This window comes from Phascolarctos cinereus, unplaced genomic scaffold, assembly GCF_003287225.1.
Source record: "Phascolarctos cinereus isolate Bilbo 61053 unplaced genomic scaffold, phaCin_HiC Scaffold_3;HRSCAF=262, whole genome shotgun sequence".
Classification (NCBI taxonomy): Eukaryota; Metazoa; Chordata; class Mammalia; order Diprotodontia; family Phascolarctidae; genus Phascolarctos; species Phascolarctos cinereus.
Genome location: NW_027555736.1, coordinates 15,818,719 through 15,840,773, shown reverse-complemented (window position 1 = coordinate 15,840,773; position 22,055 = coordinate 15,818,719). Strand labels below are relative to the sequence as shown.

General features: G+C 37.1%; 1 protein-coding gene across 2 annotated transcripts in view; it reads left to right on the top strand.

Annotated features, from left to right (window-relative positions):
- Positions 1 to 22,055, top strand: part of PCDH15 (protocadherin related 15) — a 1,495,046-nt gene that overhangs the window by 1,124,267 nt on the left and 348,724 nt on the right. For both annotated transcript variants that reach the window (XM_020978669.2, XM_078150714.1), the window contains one exon: positions 17,156 to 17,235. In XM_020978669.2, coding sequence (XP_020834328.1) covers positions 17,156 to 17,235 — 80 coding nt within the window. The remainder of the gene's footprint in view (positions 1 to 17,155; positions 17,236 to 22,055) is intronic.

The following is a 22,055-nucleotide window of genomic DNA, read 5'->3' as shown; positions in this document are numbered from 1 at the left end:
TCAGTTACTATACATCTGAGGCAACAGTTTGGTTACTCTAGACTTAGTGTTCTGACTATTTAGGTTAAGACTGCTGAGTTAAAAATAAGATCTAATTCCTTTACTCCATTCCTTCTTCAGTATCTCATCATGGCTGAGGAGACTCTTGAAGGCCATGGCAGTGGAACTCAAGTTGAGACCACTCAGACTAAGTTGTAGAGGCATTTAATATGAACCTGGGAACATGATTAGTGTTTGTCCTCTGAGGATTAGCTCAGCTAAGATCAGAGGCTCTCCTTCACCAAAAGGGATTTATCGATGGGGTTTCTGTAGTTTCTGTCAGGAAACTTCATGCAGCCATTCATTATGTATTTCAGGGAAGGGCAGAAAGCATGGTCATTGGAGAAAGGCCTTGAAATGACATGTGTTTTTCAAATTAGGGCTGTGTGGTATAGTGGATAGAGCACTGAACTATGAGCAAGGAGAGCTTGGGTTCAAATTTAAACTCAGTCACTTGCTAGCTACACGATGCTAGCCTAGTCCTTTAACTGCTCCATATCTCAGTTTCCTCATCTGTAAAATGAGGGGCTTGGACCGAGTGGTCTCTAAGGGACCCTTCCAGCTCTAAATCTGCAAGCCTATATAAACATATACATATGATTTCCTTTACTTCATGCACTGAAAAATTTATATGCCACATTTAATCAACTAATCTGTTCATTTTGATAAATGAAGGTCATGAAGAAAAGAGCATTCCTTGCACACTTTCTTTCCTTCACACACACATGCACATGAGTGCATACATGTAAACATATACAAAATGCACATATACATGCAAACATGCACACAAACAGACCCACCCATACATGTAAACATAGAAACATGTATGCACACATGTGTTTATGCATGCTATTTAACAAGTCAAGGTGGATAGAGTACTGGGAAAGGAATCAGGAAGATCTGGGTACGAGTTCATAGTTTGCATCTACAAAGGATCTCTGAGGCCACTGACTTTAATCCTCTCTGTAAGGAGGTAACATTTTGCTAAGAAGGTTGTTTTCTTTTTTTCCCCTGAGTTCCATCTAAGCAACATTGCAGAGCTAAGATTCATGATCCTGTGGGACAACCCTTTTTGCTATCTCCAATCCAGGGCCTATTAAATAGAGATGAAAGAGCTTAAATGGTGTCAAAGAAACTAAGACCTGTCACAATAAAGGGGTCGAATCCAGGGTAAGAAGACTTAATGAGGAGATGACACCATCACCAGAGAGCCGTGCTTATATTTGCAAGTCTAATTGCAATACTAATTACTCTATTACCATTAACAAGATCCATGCAAATTGTACATTATTATAATCCTCTAAGCACTACATAAATACCCCAGTTTATTCTTATAATCTTTTTTTTCCCTCTTAATATATTCATTCGAAAACAAGGAAAAAGAAATGTAACTCTCCGGGTCCTTGTTTGTCCATCTTCATTAACCCCTGAGGTTCTTATTACCATTTATCAGAGGGGGACTTTCATTCAAAGATTTATAAAGGTCAGGGCAGAATTTGAAAGGTTTTCATTTTCTTGTTGCTGATGATTTGTCCTAGTGAGAACAAAGAACACTTAAATTTCACAAGAAATGTTCCCTAGTGGCAGAACTATAGATGTCCTTAAGCTCATCCATGACATCTTCAAAGAAATGGAGTTTTGAGAGTACACACACACACACACACACACACACACACACACACACACAAACACTCCTCACCCAGAACTCTATCTACTCATTCCATTCTGACTCTTATTCAAGAAACTCAAAAACCTCAGCATTCTGGAAAGAAATAGAGGTTATCACTTTGCCTCCTCCATAAGTGTTGAGGACCTCTATGCTTGTATCGCTGCCGTAAATTAACAGCATCAACAAGGTTGGCAAAATGCTTTGCCCATATCATCCATTTGATCTGCATGTGTGTCCTGTTTGGATAAGGGCTGTTACTCTCTCTACTTTCTTGATGGGGATGTTGAGGCTGAGAAAGGTTAAGTGATTTTCATAGAGTAATACAGCTGGTAAATATCTAAGATCTGAGGTAGTTTCAGAATTCAGGTCTTTCTTTTTCCAAGTCCATAACTGTGTTCATTATTCCACCTAGGAGCCAGGAAGCCAACTAAAAATAATCATAAAGCACTTGAATATAAAACTGCTGTCACCTCTTCCTACCCAGACTCCTTTCCTTCTTCAGTCTAAATATTCAAGTCCCTCTACCTGATCTTAAATTGCCAGAAGTTGAGCCCTCCTCAATAGACAGATTGCCAGCTTTTGGACCCATCCAAGCTTATTGATGTCTGTATCAAACTGTAATGTAGAAAAGAGAAGGGAAAGAGGGAGAGAAGAAGAGTTGATTAGATTATGACGGATCATATTTAGCTGGGTCATGAACTCCCAGAGTGTGAGATGCTAATGAATTCTGTCGAATTAAGCTTACACTTTGACCTTCTCTTTAGATATTTCTGCATTTCCTTAATTGTATTTTTCTTTCCTATTGGCTGTATTCTCTCTAAGGATTTTTTAAGGTTCTTCAGATTTCATTTTTCTTGAGCCAAGAGATCCTTGCATTAATTTATAGTTTAGCATAGGGGACAGGCCCATGGGACCTTATCTCAATCAGATGCACTTCTATTTCCACATGGGCCTGAATCCCCAGATATCTCCCAATTTACCCAATGTTCCTGTCAGGCCTCACATGGGAGGACATTTATTGAGTCTGAATCTCTAATGATTTTCTCCAAACTGGATTAACTGCACAGGATTAATGGATGGGACAGAGAGTGTTCTAAATGGAAAGTTAGCATTTCCTGTCTCACTTTTCCTTGCAATAATAGTAACTGACATTTGGAGAGTACATTTAGGCTTTCACAAGACTTTACATAGATTGTTTCATTCAAGCCTTCCAACAGCTCTGGAGATAGATATTACAGGCATCATTGTGTCCATTTTACGCAAGATGAAAGTATGGTTGAAAGGTAAAACCTTTGGCAAGAGTCTGAGGTCTGAGTCATTATGAGAACTCATGTCTTCCCACCTCCAATATCTGACTCTCTCAGGGTCACACACCTGATAAGTATGTGAGGTAGATTTTGAACTAGATTTTTCTGATTGCAAATCTAACATTCATTCCATAACAATATACCACCTAAAAACTCTTTATTATTAATTATAATAAGGGTAAAATTGTAAAATTCCTCTTTGGAGAATATAGGTTCCTTGAAATCAGAGACTGTTTCACAGAATCTTAGAGGATTTCAGAATTGCACAGATTTTAGATAGCCATTCAGTCTGTTTCATACTCAAAAGAAATATCTATCCCATCATACTCACCACAGCTATCCTTTTACCCTGTCTCATTTATTTGATCAGTCCCTTCAGTCTAACATCATATCACATTGGCTCAAAGCCCTTCACTATTTCAGTTGTTCTACTCTGGTTGTTCCTTAATCTAAGGTACCCAGAACTTAACTTGATATTCCAAATTTTGTCTGATGAGAGCAGAATACTAAAAAACTATTATCTATTTATTCCCGTCCCTTGGGATGTAATCACAGTGTACAATAGGTTTTATGACAGCTGCATCAAACTTCTAACTTGTATTTATCTTGCAGCCCATTAAAATCCCCTTATCTCTCTCAGAAAAGTCTAGCAATACTTTCACCATTTTGTAAAAGTTGATTTTTTAAACCCAAGGATAAGACTTTACATTTGTCCTTCTTGAATTTCATTTTCTCAGATTCAGAAAATGCTCTAACCTGGCCAGATGTTTTTTAGATGCCAGCTGTGTAAAGCAATGTGTTAGATCTGCCTTTGAGCTTTGCATTAGCCACATATTTGATGAGCATGTGATGAGTACTTTGATCCACGTTATTTGCTATTTCTCTGTAACTCCAGTGCCTGACACAGTACACGGTACATAGCAAGCATTTAATAAATATTTTCCCTGCACATGTGAATTGCATTCAACCTACACTTTCCTAGAAGTACTAATTAGTAATTGTTTTAATTATCATTCATTTTCCATTGAAAGTCCTATCTTGAAGCATGCCAGTCAAAAATATGGGCTGACTTAAGTCCTACTTTTTATGAAGGGATGTGAGCAAATGGTAACATGTCTGGTAGAGTTTGAAATTAGAGCATTGCACATTTCTAGATGAAGGAATACATCCTTAGGCCTCAGAGGACTCATGAGAGTTCAAATCTTTCTAAAGATTAGCGGAAAGAATTTCAGAGGAGTTAAGTGACTTTCCCAAGGTCACAGGTAGTACATGGCAGAATCAAGCTTTGAACCCAGGTCCTCTGACTTTAGGACATGAAACACATATTGGATTCAGAAAATGTAAGCAAATTATTGAAGGACAGAACCACAAACAATATGGTAAATTCCCAAGAAAGCTGGCTTGAGGTTGGTACCAAGGGAAAAAAAGAGACTGCTAACATTTAGAGCCACCCCAAAGTCAAATGGGCTGCCTGGAACTGTGGTGGGTTCTCTCTCACTGAAGATCCTTAAGTCAAACGTAAATGATTCCTTGTTGGGAACGTTATGTCAGGGATTCATTTTCAGGTCTGGTTCATACTAAATGATCCCTAGTGGGTTTCTACAGCTCTGAAAATCTGTGATTCTCTAGGTATCTCTTCCAAACTTCACCAGTTGTCCCAGATCTACTCTAGATCTTGGTTCCCCTGGATTCCTTAAGGCTCACCTCATATCCCCTCTTTGGCAAGAAGCCTTCCCAGATCTCTTCTCCATCAAATTTCTAGTTACTAGTGTCTTCCTCTCTATATCTTTGTTGTATAGATCCCATATATACCTAGTCATTCACATGTTGTTATCATGTTGTATCTCCCAATAGAATTTGTGTTCCTTAAAGGCAGGTAGTATTTTTGTCTTTCTTTTTATTGCCAGAATTTAGCAAAGTGCCTGGCACATAGAAAGTACTCAGTGAATGTTATTTGTGTAAATGATTGATAGATGAACAGTGGAAAATGTGGCAGATTCACATAAATATTTCTCACAATATGGAGAAACAAACAGAAAGATCCAGAGAAACAGAGGAAAGAGACAGTGATAGAGTAAGGAATATAACAGATAAGCAGAGACATAGGATGAGAGAAACAGAGATGAGACAGAGACAAAGAGAGAGAGAGAGAGAGAGAGAGAGAGAGAGAGAGAGAGAGAGAGAGAGAGAGAGAGAGAGAGAGGAGGAGGAGGAGAAGCAGAAAGAGGAGAAGGAGGAGGAGGAAAGCTGTAGAATTTGAATCCCTTGTTGTGAAGCATTTTAATTGCCTTTTCTGTCTTTCCACTGAAGGGTAGAGTCAAACTGATTAAAATACAACTTCAAAGTTGATTATTTCCTATGTAATTTGGGGACATACAGAGGGATTCATTACAATGAACATTTAATATAAATTTTGTATTTATTTGTTCTTAGAAATAAGATTTTGTAAACCTTCAATGTTAAATTAATAGAACCTTTTATCACTATTCCAACATTCGTCTAAGAAGTACCTACTATATGTAGGGTCCACTGTTCTAGGCTCTCCTGTGATTCCTTCAATCTTTGGTCCCGCAAACCTAGAAGGAACAATGTTGGAGTTGGTCCTACCTGTGCTACTTTGTGGAGAGAGTGATGGCTCTAGAGTCAGGAAGACTTCTTTTTGAGTTCAAATCCAGTAGCAGGCATTCACTAGCTTTGTGACTTTGAGCAAATCACTTAAGCCTGCTTGCCTCACTTTTCTGATCTGTAAAATGAGATGGGAAAGGAAATAGCAAACCACTCTAGTATCTCTGACAGGATAACCCCAAATGGGGTCTCAAAGATTGGGCATTACTGAGATGACAGAATGATAAAAGTATCACTATCTCATTTTTTAATTGTGAGTTTATTCAAATTTCCATATGCAAGTATTTATGACATTGTCTCACTTGAAATTTATATTAGAATAAAAGTTGACCCCTTTGGACTAGAGGAAGTTGGTGTACCCCATCATAAAATCCAAGTGTGTCCTCTAAGTTCCATCCAAAGGCTTTCTAATGTTCCGTTTTCAGTCTCCACACTCAAAGCATTCCTTTCCTTTTCAAAGACATATAATAGCAGCCTAAAAGCAGGACAAAGGGAACACAAATTCAAGAAAGGTACTTAGGCTGGATTTATAGTAGATATTGGCTTCTTTTTCTGATTTTCTGTTTTGTGCTTAAACAAGCATTAATAAAGGCAATGAAATGGACAGAGATGACTCAGTTTAACTAAAATACAACGGGGATTTTAAAGAAAACACAGAAGGCTGCCCTTGACTATATTTTCTTTCAAGTGGATAAACCTTAAGCATTCTCTCCCTACACTTCCCCTACTCCATTAGACGTTATCTCTTTGAAAAAATGAAGGGACTAGGACTTCTGCCTCCAGAAGCCAAGTTGGTGGAGTCAAAAATAAGTTGCTCTCACCCTCCCATATCAACCTCTGAAAGCACAGAAAATATTGCCCCAGGAAAAGCTCTGGAATAGTTTAACCAGAAGAAAGATGGGGTGCAGCAGTCTAGTAGCCCAGGTAGCTTTAGGGATTAACAGGAAAGGTCCCTATTGCCCTGGGGGAATGGAAGCAGTATGGAACCAGAGACATCACAGCAAGGTAGCAGAAAGCCCCACCTCATCATACCAGGAGGTGATGGAGCAGACAAATACTAACACCTGGGGAACCAGTGGAAACCAGCTCAGAAAACAACTAGGTAGGTGCCCAGGCATTCTAGAGCAGTCTCCCAGTGCCTCAGCAAAAATCTGTGAAGCACTCCAAGGGGCCCCAGGTGGATAAACACCCTGCAACATCCATCTGAAAGGAGCTGAAGAAAGCAAAAGGAAAGGAAAAGCAGACAACATGCAGGGGCTAGACTACCCAATCCTACCCCTAGAGTTCAAGTGTTGCTGATTCCAGCCCAACACCAGATAAGCTGACAGAAACCTACTGCCTCCAACTGCCAGCGTTGGAGGCCCCAGCACACAAAGCCAGTGACCAGGCCCAAGGCTCCCAATACAAGAAGCCCTCTGCTTCCCAGGAGAAGAGCTCAATCTCTTAGAGGCCAGGAAATAAGCGACCATCATGAGTAAAAATAAATATACCATAATTCATCTTATGAGAACAGTGAAGATCAATGCAGAAATTCTGAAGAGGACAACATTGTCAACAAACCTACATCTGGAACATCAAAAGTGAATATGAACTGGTCTGAAGTCCAAAAAGCCTCCTTAGAACAGCTCAAGAAGGATTTTAAAAGTCAAATGAGAAAGGTAGAAGAGTCATTGAAAAATATAATTGGCCAACTGGAAAAAAAAGTACACTGAAGAATACGAGTCCCTAAAAACTACAATTGGCCAAATGGTGAAGGAGGTACAAAATCTAATAGAAGAAAACAATTTGTTAAAAAATAGAGTTGGGCAAATGGAAGTTAATGACTCTATGAGAGAGCAAGAATGAGTCACACAGCAACAAAAGAATAAAAAAAATAGATGAAAACTTAAAATACCTCATTGGTAAAACAAATGATGTGGAAAATCGATCCATGAGCGACAATTAAAAAAAATTGGTCTACCTGAATATCATGATGAAAAAAAATAGTCTGGACAGTATTTTTCAGGAAATCATAAAGGAAAACTGCCCTGAGGTCCTAGAACCAGAGGGTAAAATAGCCATAGAAAAAATCCACTGATCACTTCCTGAAAGAGATTCCAAATTGAAAATGCCAAGGGATATAGTAGTCAAATTCCAAAATTACCAAGTCAAAGAGAAAATACTGCAAGCATCCAGAAAGAAACAATATAAATATCATGGAACCACAGTAAGGATTATACAGGACCTTGTAGTTTCTACATTGAAAGACCATGGGTCATGGAACATGATATTCCACAAAGCAAAGGAGCTTGGATTACAACTGAGGATCAACTACCCAGTAAGAAGAAGTATGATCTGTCAGGGGAAGAGACGGACATCCAATGAAATAGGGGACTTCTGAATCTTCCTAATAAAAAGATCAGAGCTCAATGGAAAATTTGGTCTTCAAATAGAAAACTCAAGAGAGACATAAAAAGTTAAATGGAGGGACAGAAAGATGTAATATTTTGTTAATAAGGGCAAACTATTTGCGTCCTATACAAGAGAAGATGACACTTTTAACTCTTGAGAACTGTATTGTTGTTACACCATATTAAAGGTGTATACATAAAGGGGATGGATATAAGTTGAGTTTGATGTAATGATTTAAAAAAAACCTAGTCAAGTGGGTTAAATAGATACAAGTAAGTGGATTAATATGATCTAAGAAAATTTACTGAGAGAAAATCAAAGGAGGCAGACAAGGAAAAATTACATTAAAGGAAAAGACACAAAAACCTATTACAGCAGAGGGAAAGAAGGGAGGGAGATGAGCATTGTTTGAACCTTACTGTCATCTAATTTGTCTCAAGAAGGTAGTAACATAATCAGTTAGGTATAGAAATCCAATTTGCCCAATAGGAATTAGGAGGGAAAAGGGGAAAGAAAAGGCAGGAAGGATAGAAGGGAGGGAATAAGCAGTAAGGGTAAAGGGGAAGAAAAGAGAAGGGGCTAATAGAAGGAAGGAGGGACTGAGGAAGGTGGTGTGAAAAGCAAAACACTAGTGAGAAGGGAAAAGGAGAAAGGAGAAAGAAAAAAAACATAAAAGGGGGGAAAAGAATGGAGAGCAAGACAAAGATAGTTATCATAACTGTGAATATGAATACGATGAACTCTCTCATAAAATGGAAGCATATAGCAGAATGGATTAAAAAACATAATCCTACAATATGTTGTTTACAGGAAACACATTTGAAAAAGAGTGACACACACAGGGTAAAGGTAAAATGCTGGAGCAGAATATGTTATGCTGCAGCTAAAGTTTAAAAAAAAGAAGAAAAAAAAGCAGGGATAGCAATCCTGATCTCAGACAAAGCAAAACCAAAACTAAATCTTATCAAAAGAGATAAGGAAGGAAACTACATCCTGCTAAAAGGCATCATATACAATGAAGTAGTATCATTACTAAACATATGTGAACCAAATAGTATAGCATCCAGATTTTTAGAGGATAAGATCAGGCAGTTACAAGAAGAAATAAACAGCAAAATTATATTAGTGGGGAACCTCAACCTCCCCTTCTCTGAACTACATAAATATAACCACAAAATGAAAAAGAAAGAAATTAAAAAGGTTAATAGAATATTAGAAAATTTAGATATGATAGAACTCTGGAGAAAATTGAATAGGGATAGAAAGAAATACACTTTTTTTCTCAGTGGTATATGGCACATACATAAAAATTGACCATGTACTAGGGCACAAAAACCTCACATCCAACGCAGAAAGGCAGAAATATTAAATATATCTTTTCAGATCATGATGAAATAAAAATTATATGTAATAAAAGGCCATGAAAAGAAAGAGTAAAATAAATGAAAATTAAATTATCTAATCCTAAAAAATGATCGAATCAAACAAAAAATCATAGAGACCATCAATAACTCCATTCAAGAGAGTGATGATAATGAGACAATATACCAAAACTTATGGGACACAGCAAAAGCAGTTGTTAGGGGAAGTTTTATATCTCTAAATACTTACATAAATAAAATAGAAAGAGATGAGATAAATGAATTAGGCATACAACTAAAAAAATAAAAAGACAAAGCTAGAAAAAGGACAAATTAAAAATCTCACTTAAGCACCAAATTAGAAATATTGAAAACCAAAGGAAAAATTAATAAAATTGAAATTAAGAAAACCATTGAACTAATAAATTAAACTAAGAGCTGGTTTTATGAAAAACAAACACACAATAAAATAGATAAGCCTTTGGTTAATTTAACTTAAAAAAAAAGAAAGAAGAAAAACAAATTACCAGTATCAAGAATGAAAAGAGTGAATCAACCACCAAAGAAGAGGAAATTAAAGCAACAATTAGGAACTGTTTTGCCTAAATCTATGCCAATAAATTTGACAATCTCAGTAAAATGGATACATATTTACAAAAATATAAATTGCCCAGATTAACAGAAGAGGAAGTAAAATAATTACATAACACCATCTCAGAGGGAAGAAATGTTGCCAAATTCTTTCTATGATACAAATATGGTGCTGATACCTAAACTGGGAAGAATCAAAACAGAGAAAGAAAATCATAGACCAATTTCTCTAATAAATATAGCTGCAAAAATTTTAAATAAAATATTAGTGAATAGATTACAGCAACTTATAAAAAGAATAACGCACTAGGACTAGGTAGGATTTATACCAGGAATGCAAGACTGGTTCAATATTAGGAAAACTATCAGCATAATTGATTATATCAAAGACAAAACTAAGAGAAACCACATGATCATCTCAATAGATGCAGAAAAAGCTTTTGACAAAATACGACACCGATTCCTACTAAAAACACTAGAGTGCACAGGAAAAAATGGAGTCTTCCTAAAATTAATAAATTGTATCTACTTAAAACCTTCATCAAGCATCATTTGTACTAAAGACAAGCTAGAAGCATTTCCAATTAGATTGGGGGGTCAAACAAGGATGTCAATTATCACCACTGTTGTTCAATATCTTACTGGAAATGTTAGCTTTAGCAGTAGGAGAAGAAAAAGAAATTGAAGGTATTAGAATAGGCAAAGAAGAAACAAAGCTATCATTTTTTGCAGATGATATGATTATATACTTAGAGAATCCTACAGAAAAAAACTACTTGAAATAATAAACAATTTTATCAAAGTCGCAGGCTATAAAATAAACCCACAGAAATCATTGGCATTTCTATATATTACCAACAAAGCCCAACAGCAAGATATAGAAAGAGAAATTCCATTTAAACTTACTGTAGACATCATAAAATATTTAGGAGTATACCTCCTGAAACAAATGCAGGAACTCTATGAACACAATTATAAAACAATTTTCACACAAATAAAGTCACATCTAAATAATTGGAAAAACATCAGATGCTCATGGGTAGGTCAAGCTAATATAATAAAAATGACAATCCTACCTAAGCTAATTTACTTATTCAGTGCCATACCAATCAAAATACCAAAAAATTGTTTTTATAGAGTTAGAAAAAAATAATAAGATTCATTTGGAAGAACAAAAGGTACAGAATATCAAACGAACTAATGAAAACAAATGCAGGGGAAGGTGACCTAGCCATTCCACATCTTGAATTGTATTGTAAAGCAGCAATCATCAAAACTCCCTGGTACTGACTAAGAAATAGAGTGGTGGATCAGTGGAATATGTTAGATATGCAAGAAAAGAGTACTCAATGTTTATAGTAACGTATTATTTGATAAACCCAAAGACCCCAGCTTCCGGGATAAGAACTCATTCTTTGAAAAAAACTGCTGGGAAAACTGGAAAAGAGTATGGCAGAAACTAGACAGACCCAAATCTCACACCATATACCAAAATAAAGTCAAAATGGGTTCATGATTTAGACATAAAGGCTGATACTATAAGCAAACTGGGAGAACAAGGAATAGTTTACCTATCAGATCTATGGAGAACAGAAGAAAATCATGACCAAACAGGAGATAGAGAACATTATGAAAAGCAAAATAGATAATTTTGATTACATTAAATTGAAAAGTTTTTACACAAACAAATCCAATGCAACCAAGATTAGAAGGAAAGCAGAAAATTGGGAAACAATTTTTACAACCAGTGTGTCTGTTAAGGGCCTCATTTCTAAAATATATAGAGAATTAAGTCAAATTTATAAGAATACAAGTCATTCCCTAATTGATAAATGGTCAAAGGATATAAACAGGCAGTTCTCAGATGAAGAAATTGAAGCCATATATAGACATATGAAAAAATGCTCTAAATCACTATTGTTACAGAAATGCATATCAGAACCACTCTAAGGTACTACATCACACCTATCAGATTGGCCAACATGATACAACAGGAAAATTATAAACGTTGGAGAAGATGTGGGAAAATTGGAAAATTAATGAATTGTTGGTGGAGTTGTGAAATGATCCAATCATTTTGGAGAGCAATTTGGAACTATGCCCAAAGGGCTATAAACATGTGCATACCTTTTGACCCAACAGTAACACTTCTGGGGCTATACTCCAGAGAGAGATCATACAAATGGGAAAAAGACCCACGTGTACAAAAATATTTATTGCAGCTCCTTTTGTGGTGGCAAAGAATTGAAAATTGAGAGGATGCCCATCAATTAGGGAATGTCTGAACAAGTAGCTGTATGTGAATGTAATGGAATGCTATTGTGCTATAAGAAATGAGGAGCAGGCAGACTTAAGCAAAACCTGGAAAGACTTGTATGGTCTGATGCTGAGTGAAGTGAGCAGAACCAGGAGAATGTTGTACACAGTAACAGCCAAGGTGTGCAATGAGTAATATTGATAGACTTAACCCTTCTCAGCAATACAAAGATCTAAGACATCTCTAAAGACCTCATGATGGAAAATGCTTTCTACATCCAAAGAAAGAACTATGGAGTTTGAATGCAAATCAAAGCATGCTGTTTGCTATTGTTTTTCTTCTTTTGGGTATTATTTCCTCTTTCTGGTGGTTCCTCCTACTGGTTCTAACTCTTACTTAAAACATCATTAATGTGAAAATATGTTTCATAGGGATGTATATGTACGTCTTATATCAGAATGCACACCATATTGGAGAGGAAAGTGGGAGGAGGGAGGTTATGGAAGTGATTGTTGACAATTCAAATTAAATTAATAAAAAATAAAAAAAGAAAAGTTATCCCTTTCACTCATATGTGATACTTCTGCTATATTGTCTTTTTCTATTCAACTAAACCCTGCAGGTGTGTGTGTATGTATGTGTGTGTGTGTGTATTTTCAAAGGATCATGGGATTTAGAGCAGGAAGGAGTTAGGTCTTCTGTTCCTGTCATCATAGACTCTTCAAAACTTGAAATGACCTTAGGGGACATCGAGTCCAATCTATTAAGGGTTCCTTCCAGTTTATCATTTTTATAAATCAATAATAGGAGATGTAAACGGTGAAACTAATGGCTGAAGTTCATACAATCAATCAGTCAATTAAAATCAGTTGATTAATGTTAAGCACTTAATGTTTTCTAGGCATTGTGTTGGGTTCTGAGGATACAAAAAGAAGCAAAAGTCTCTCCCTGCCTTCAAAGAATCTACAATTTACTAGGAGAGACACCATACAAAGATATACAAAGAAAGTTACATACAGGATTGATAGGGACATATTAATAAAGGGAAGGCACTTAATTAAGAGAGCCAAAATTCCAAGGTAGGCCCTCTGGCTCAAAATGTAATTTCCTCAAGAGCAAAGATCATTTCATTTTTGCTTATGTACCCCTTGTTATTGTTGAGTCATTTTCAGTCGTGACTGATTCTTTATGACACCATTTGGGGTTTTCTTGGCAAATATACTGGAAGGATTTACTATTTCCTTCTCCATCCCATTTTGGAGGTGAGGAAATTGAGGCGAATTAGGTCTAGTGACTTGCTCAGGGTCATGCAGCTAGTAAATTCCTGAGGCCAGATTTGAACTCACAAAGATGAATCTCTCTGATTCATGGAAAAGCACTTTATCTATTGTGCAACCTACCTATCCCTAGGACCTGGCATACAGTATGTCCATGATAAATGCTTGCCAATTGATTGATTGATTTCCCAGAGCAGGACGCTCTAGATACCAGTGTAAGAATCGCAAAGATGTGTCAGGGTCAAGAATCACAAAACATTCCCTAGGATCTCAGGATCATTTGCTGTTGTGGGATAGAGACCTTGAGATATCATGAATCCCCTGCTATGAGACTATCATAAGAACAGGGACCAGAGTAAGTTTGGGGAGGTGACATCCTGGATTGTGGACAGCAATAGATGGGAAGCACAACATCTGGCAGCCTCCTAGTTCAACTAATTATTCTCATTAATCATTAAATTCGGTTGTTCCTGCTCATTGAAGAAGTGCAAATATTAAGAATGCTATCTAAATATCACTACATAGGGTCAAGGTCCAAGTTGTCCTGCCTTTGGTATGGCACTGGCTATCTCTATTATGATAAAATCACTTAACCTCTCTTAGACTCAGTTTCCTCACCTGTAAAATAAAGGATTTATACTAGATGGCCCTAATGTCACTGGACTTGGAGTCAAGAAGACCAGAGTACAAATATCATCCAATACATTTATTAGCTGTGTGAACTTGGACAAGTTAATTGACTTCTCAAGGCCTCAGATTTCTTATCTACAAAAATGAGTGACCTCATAGTTTCCTCCTTGCTCTTAATCTAGATCCTATCATCTAATAATATGCTACCTCTCCCCTGGATTCATTTACGTCTTTGCACTTTCCCATCTGGATCAGGATAAAGATAAAGTTAGAAAATCTGATTCTTTACGTAACTGAATTATAGTTACATTGTACCCTTTCAAGCTCTTCAAAGGGAATTACATCTCCAATAAGATTAAAAACCTTGAAAGTCTAGGAACAACTTGGTTAGAAAGGTGAGAATTTAGTGGCTTGTGGGTTATGTTATTTATAATATTATTTATTTCACAATTGACCTAAGGGGTAGGAAGTCCTAACAGTATCCCAAGATTCTAAAGAAAATTAACCATCCCAAACCTCTGAGACTCTCCTAGATACTTCTTTACTTTCTTTGGCAAATTAATTGTCTCTGGCTTCCAAGGAATTATCGCTTGAGTGATTCACATGCTGAGGTGCAATGTTACACTGGGGCCATGGCGGACATTCCAAAAGACTTAAAACTTTAAAAATGAATTTCTGTTTGTTTTCATGATATTAATATGGCACCATTGAAATACTATCCATCTTCATTATTCACTCCTGCCACATGACTAGCCTGTCTTCTGTTTTACTCATACATGTCTTTAATGCAATCTTTTACACCAACTTTCATAGACATAATTAATGGAGCCATCTATTTGTCATCTAATTGTGTCCTGTTACAATGCATCATAAAATATTGAGAGTGACCATATATTAAAAAAAATGAAATAAACAGAGTCCTTAAGACATATTCATTGCCTTCATTGCTCCAATTAAAAAAAAAATTAATCCAGTAAGAAACAAACAAAATAAAGCCATTCCAATCTTATCTCTCTCTTTTTTGGGGGAGTAGAGTGGGTGAATTATTACCATGTAGCCTTTGAGAAGGAAAGCAAAAGGAAAAGGAAGGAAGGAAGAAGAGAAGAAAGGGAAAAAAACAGAAAGAAGGAAAAAAGGAAGGAAAAGTGGAAGAAAGAAAGACAGAGAGGGAAAGAAGAAGAAAAAAGAGAATCAGTTCATGTAGAATCATTTACAGTAGACAATAGGAGTCCTAAATTTTCCATAACACTCATCTGTAGGAATGGAGCCACCAATTCATACAGAGTTTGTGTGCTCAGAGGTGGTAATGATTCTTATTTTCATTGTGTTAAGAACTAGGGCTGTAACCTGTATTTGCATCTTGTCAGCAATGCCTGCCTAGGTGGTGAAACTACCAGATAATACTATACTGGCATGCATATCCTGAAGGTTTTCAGTCAATATCATACTTTCTTTTTGAGTGAAGGTAATTTCATGTACGTCACAACATTCCTTCCATGTATAAGAAAGATGGTTGGAAGAGTGTTTAAGGGCATCTGAAACACATATTAGTAATGGTGATGGCCTGACCATCTGGGATTTCGTTGCTCCTTTCCATACAACAGCTGGATGCAGTAGTGTCTGTTTCCTGCTTGAAATATGGGATAACCTAACAAAGCTTCTCCTTGATGTCATAATTTCCCTCTTAACTCTGATACTAAAGTTGTAGCCTTTTTGAATCAGAATCTTCAAAAGTTAGTCTGTCTGTCTGGTCACAGTCAGCCAGATTCATATGGAGGATGATATAGGGAAGGGTACAACCATCACAGATGAGCACAGTGTAGGTCACATCACTACCATGGTCTGTCATAATAATAGTGGTACTACCAGGGGTATACAAGGACAGCACATCCTGGATGGACACTTACATGGCTAGGGTACTGAAGGTCTCAAACATAATCTGTATTGTTTTCTCTGTTGGCCCTGGGACTCAGAGGGCTTCTATTTATTGCACTTCCTATCATCCAAGTGAGTGACAGTGCTGTGTTCAAAGGGGGTACTTCAGAGTCAGCATATGCTGTTTTTGTTTGTTTTGCTGTAGGCCTCATTCTCCACATAGTGACCCTTGTCTACATTCACACTCTGTCATCTACAGAACCCAGAAATGGAGGACAAGAAAGCGCAATAGGAATTATCTCCTACAATGCATTTTACACATGAGTCTTTGTCAACTATGAGGGCAGTAGTATCATCATCAATAATGAACATTGAAGTGGCAAGCTTAAACCCTTATGGCAGAGAGGATGTGGTATACCACCTGCAGGGGAAGGAGGCATCTAATGCATGCCAAATGGAGGAGATCAAAGCTATGTATTACCTCCATTTTAAAGAAGAGAAAAGGAAGATTCACAAAAGTCCTAAAGCTAGTAAATAGTTGTCCATTCATTTCAATAGTAGTCAACTCTTTGTGACTCCATTTGGGTTTTTCTTGGAAAAGATACCAGAGCTCTAGCTCATTTTACAGATAGGGAAACAGAGGCAAAAAGGGTTAAGTGACTTTTCCAGTGTCACATTGCCAGTAAATGTTTGAAGCCATATTTGAGCTCAGGTCTTCCTGACTCCAGGCCCACTGCTCTATCCACAATACCACCTAGCTGCCCCCAAAATAGGAGTCAAACTAAAATCCAGCCGCCAATCAACCTTTGATTATAATGTGTTACACTCTTTCTGGGTCTGGTTAATCTATGTGATCATGACTTAGGGTTGTGCTCAACTATATTGCCATTTTCAGGCAAGATCACTGATATTGAAAGAGATTAAATGACTTGCTTTAGGCCACACCATCGTGGCCGCAGAGCTAGGATCAGTAAGGAAAAAGCTCATCGTGAGCCCTTTCATTTAATACTTCAGTAGCTGGCAGGCCGTACCTCTCTGCTTCTCCCAAGCTCTCGCACCCCTCTTGTCTTCTCCCATGTACAAGATGTGCACTACAGCAATAACCTGATCATTGCACTGTTTTCTCCCTGAAGGCAACAGATCGAGAACATGATCCGATAACGTATGCTATTGAGAATGGAGATCCTCAAAGAGTTTTCAACCTTTCAGAAACGTAAGTGAATCTGCTCATTGAATTGGATTTTGGGTTTTCGGTTTTTAACATTTAATAGGTAGAAAATAAGTGAGCTAGAGAAGAGGCTTCTAATCAGACACTGTCAGCTATTTGTAGCTTTTCCCCCTCACCTGGTAATGAGAGCTTGGAGAAAGGTATTGAGCTCAGCAATCCTACACTGGGGACCATTTATTTATTTTAAACATTTTATTAGGTAAAACTCACTGAGGTGGAAACGTTCCATTTGCAGCCATGACCTGGGATTAATTACATCCCTTTAAAGTTGTCAGCTATTCATAACAACAAGGGCATTTCAGCTGTGAACAGCCTGGCCTTAAAAATGTTTCATTAAAAAGTGAGTTCTGTTAACCAAAATTTATTATCCATATATTTAAGATTTCACTATTCACAAGTTGATTTTCTATTAACCTGATTTCATTAGCCTTGGTAGCTTTTTAGCTATGTGATTGAAGGTGGGAAAACAGTTATATGAGAAGCAGAAGGGCTGAGTGAATGGAGGGTCACTTTGGAGTAAGGGAGACCTGGGTTCTGATATACTGATTGTTTCACTGTGGGTGAGTCATTTACATTCTCAATGGGCCTAGCAACTTTTTAACATACTAAATGACAGAATTGCTGCTGAACTATATAGTTTCCTCACTGGGAATCTTGCACCATGATGAAATCATTCACATATGCCTTTTATATGTTGAGATATATGTTTGTTCATGTATACACACATATACACATGTACATATGTTCACGTATACACACATAAATTTGAGCTTCTCTGTACAAGTACATATCTGTAATGTATTGTTCATTTTTGTATGTGCATATAACTAGAGATTACATAGTCTAACACTTTAATTTTACATATAAGAAAACTGAGACCAAAAGTAGTGAAGTGATTTGAGAAGCAAATAACAGAACTTATATTCAAACCAATTCCTCTGACACTAGTTTTCATGTCTCTGTGTATGATCAGTCTAAACAAACTGTAAATGTGTCATATTGTCATCATCACCACCACAGGGCACGTAGGGGTACAGTAGAGTGCTAGGTGGAGGAATAGAAAGACCTGAGTTCAAATCTGTCCTCAAGCATTTTCTAGCTGTATGACCCTGGGTAAGTAACTTAACTTCTCTCTGTCTCAGTTTCTTCAACTGTAAAATAGAGATAATATTATATATAATAATAACGTAATAAAGCAGCTCTGTGGCACAGTGCAAAGAGTATTGAGCCTGAAGTTGGGAAGACTCATCTTCATGAGTTCAAATATGGCCTCAGACACTTACTACCTGCATGACCCTGGACAAGTTACTTAATTTCTGTCTCCCTTAGTTTCTTCAACTGTAAATTGTAAACAATACTATAATATAGTAATAATAAAATGGGGCATCTAAGTGTCCACAGTGCAAATATTACTGGGCCTGAAGTCAGGAAGACTCAGCTTCAATGAGTTCAAAACTGGCCTCAGACACTTATTAGCTGTGTGACCCTTTGCAAATTACTTAACCATGTTTGCCTCAGTTTTCTCCTCTGTAAAATGACCTGGAGAAGGAAATGGTAAACCACTCCACTATCTTTGCCAAGAAAAACCCAAATGGGGTCACAAAGAGCTGGCCATACCTGAAATGACTGAACAAATAACACATTCTAGGGTTGTTGTGAGGGTCAAAAGAGATAATATTTGTAAACTACTTAGCACAGACACGATACACGGTAGGAGCTTAATAAATGCTTCTTATTTTTTCCTTCTGACTCACCCCACCACAGGCATCCTTATGGCACTGAAAAATGTTACAAAGAAATTTGTGTATATGATTTTATTTGAGTCACAAGCCATCCTATAAAGTAGGTTCAACAGGTATTGCCATTTTATGGATGAAGAAACTGAAGATCGTAGAGGTGAAATGTCCATGGGCACACATATAATAAATATTTAAGGTGAGATCTGAATCAAAGATTTTTGGACTGCAAGTACAGTATTCTATCTGCTATTCCACATTGTATCAAAAGTCCACATTCTGTACATCTGTATGCCATCTAACTGAAGGCCACTGAGGCTCCTTGAGGATCTGGGCCATTGGGCTATTTCTCTAAACTACGTATAAGATATAAGATTCCTAAACTTTTTGGGGATCCTTCTCCAGAGATCTCTGTTGTTGGGTCTACAGAGTTGAATACCAGATTGCCCCTAAACAGTTGCTTTTCCACAACAGTTTGGCAATGGTATTTATTAACTGGTAATATATAAATTAATATTCTACATGGAATTAAATAATCAGGGAGAAATTGGTAGTCATACAACCAAGACTGTAAGTCTCATGATTAAGAAACAGTCTACTAAATATCACAACCATCTGTCATAAAGGCATCTAATCATAGAACTCTATACTAAAACTCCAAATCTTCTCAGCAATTAGATCTCTCCCATTCTTTGACTGGGCTTCGGTAATATATAGGTTGTATCAAAGAGCAGTTTCCTGATAAACATGGTGGCCAAATATGGAAATGATTTATTGAATAAGACTGAAGGAATATTTTGTCTGGTGGCATCTAAAATGAGCATGGATACCTATCCATCTCTATAGATTTGGGTGAAGTGCTGCCTGAGGACAGAGTGATAAACTTGGTGACTTCCCAAAGTCCTTTTTATGCTTAGATAGAAATGTTTTCTCACCGTTTATCTTTACTGGCAGCTTTGTTTCCTTCTACTGATGGCTAATTCATTTTAAGTAGTTTATTTTGTAAGTTCATAAGCACTTCATTCTATCTTCTTTCCTTAAAATATGAAGGCTTCAGAAGGTGATAAATATTCTTTCCTGAAAGTGTATTAGTTTTCTACTTTCTTGATTTATATGATCTTAAAAGAGGCAATCCAGGTGAAGTCCTAAATGACCTTTAGCAAGATGAAAACAATGAGTTGACAGGTCTTCTGGTACCTGCAGAACAAAAAATACTCAACAGAGAAGTGTGTGTGTGTGTGTGTGTGTGTGTGTGTGTGTGTGTGCCACTGTGATCCAGACATGATAAGCTGGAAAGCTTTCAAGGCCAATTGATAGGAAAGTATCTTTGTCACTTGACAGTTTATTCTCATGGGTTCCATCACCAAGTTGGCAACACAATAATGAGTTTGCCAATCATGAAAATCACAATAACCATCTGCTAAGATTTTTCACCATCAAAAGTCACAAGCACTCTAGGTCATAGAGTGTCATAGAGGTCATAGGTCTGTGAGTGCCAACTCTCATCAGTGAAATCACAGAACTTGAGAATATTGAATATATATCAACTTAATTTTTTCTTTGATTTTTTTAAACATGAATATCACACACACTTCCATTGCTTAGTCTCCAACTTTCCTGCCACTTAGGGAAGTTAAGTGAATTTCCCACAATTATACCCTTACAGGACTAATACTTAAATATATATTGATAGACAGTTTCAACCCTCACCTCCCCACCTCACCCTTTTGTGCCACTTGGTTAATATTAATGAAGAAGTAGAAATGGGCTATATGAAACTAGAATGACATTGCATAGAAAGAAAGATCTGGATAGAATTAGGAAATATGGCCACTCCCTAGAGGGCTCTCTAAATTATCAGTGAGGGTAATTTTATTTTACTTTATTTTATTTGAACAGAGAAGAGTCCAGATTTCTATTTTTATTTTTTTAATATAAATTTATTTATTTTTAGTTTCAACATTCCCTTCCACAAGTTTTTGAGTTCCAAATTTTCACCCCATCTCCCCCCTCCCCCCACCCCAAGATGTCATGCATTCTGAATATCCCTTCCCCTACTCTGTCCTCTCTTCTACCTCTCTCCCCTTCTCTTATCCCCTTCCCCTTCTATTTTCCTGTAGGGCAGGATAGACTTCGGTACCCCATTTCCTATATTTATTTCCCAGTAGCATGTGAAAACATTTTTTAAACATATGTTTTTAAAACTTTAGGTTTCAAATTTTCTCTCTTCCTCCCTCCCCATCCACCCTCATTGAAAAGGCAAGCAACTCAATATAAGTTGTACATGTGCAGTTATATAAAACACGTCCATAGTAGACATGTTGTGAAAAACTAACTTTATTTCCCTTCATCCTATCCTGCCCTCCCATTTATTCTATTCTTTCTTTTGACCCTGTCTCCAATGAGGGTAATTTTAAAGGTTAGAAAAAAGTTTAGTTTTCCAGTAAAATTCCTGCAGTGAATTGTCCTTCAGGCAGTGGGAGGAAGGAAGGAAAGTCCTCTTCTTCAGCTCTGGCCATAGCTTCTCTCCCCCACACTCCCCATGCCACCTTCGGCTGGAGGATGAACTTGGGAATTTGGAAACATTTCAAGGACTTTACACTTCACATCTTTCCATATATGCCATTGCGCTATCTGCAGATCAGTGTCTATCCTGGAAACCAAGAAAAGAGTGGCCAACTATTCATAACCTTAACAAGACACCAGCAAGGAAGTGACACTGTGCCTAAGGGAAACACCTGGTTTATGCCACAAATGGGATGATTTGAGGTTCCTGGTACTGTGTTGGTACCCTTTCACCATATGTGTCATCTAATCTTGAGCCCACTCTTCCTAGATTCTGTATATACTGATAGGAGGTAAGTCAGACTTTTGAGGAGATATTTTATACCCACTGTTCTTATAATATTATTTTAGTAAATATCCTGTTAGCAATGGGCTTGATGCTGACACAGATGACATTGGGACAGAATGAGAACTCATAAATGGAGGTTTACTTAGGCATAACATGGCAAGGATATTCATACAATGTTAAAGTAGAATTTAGTTTCAGTAAACACAAACTTCCCT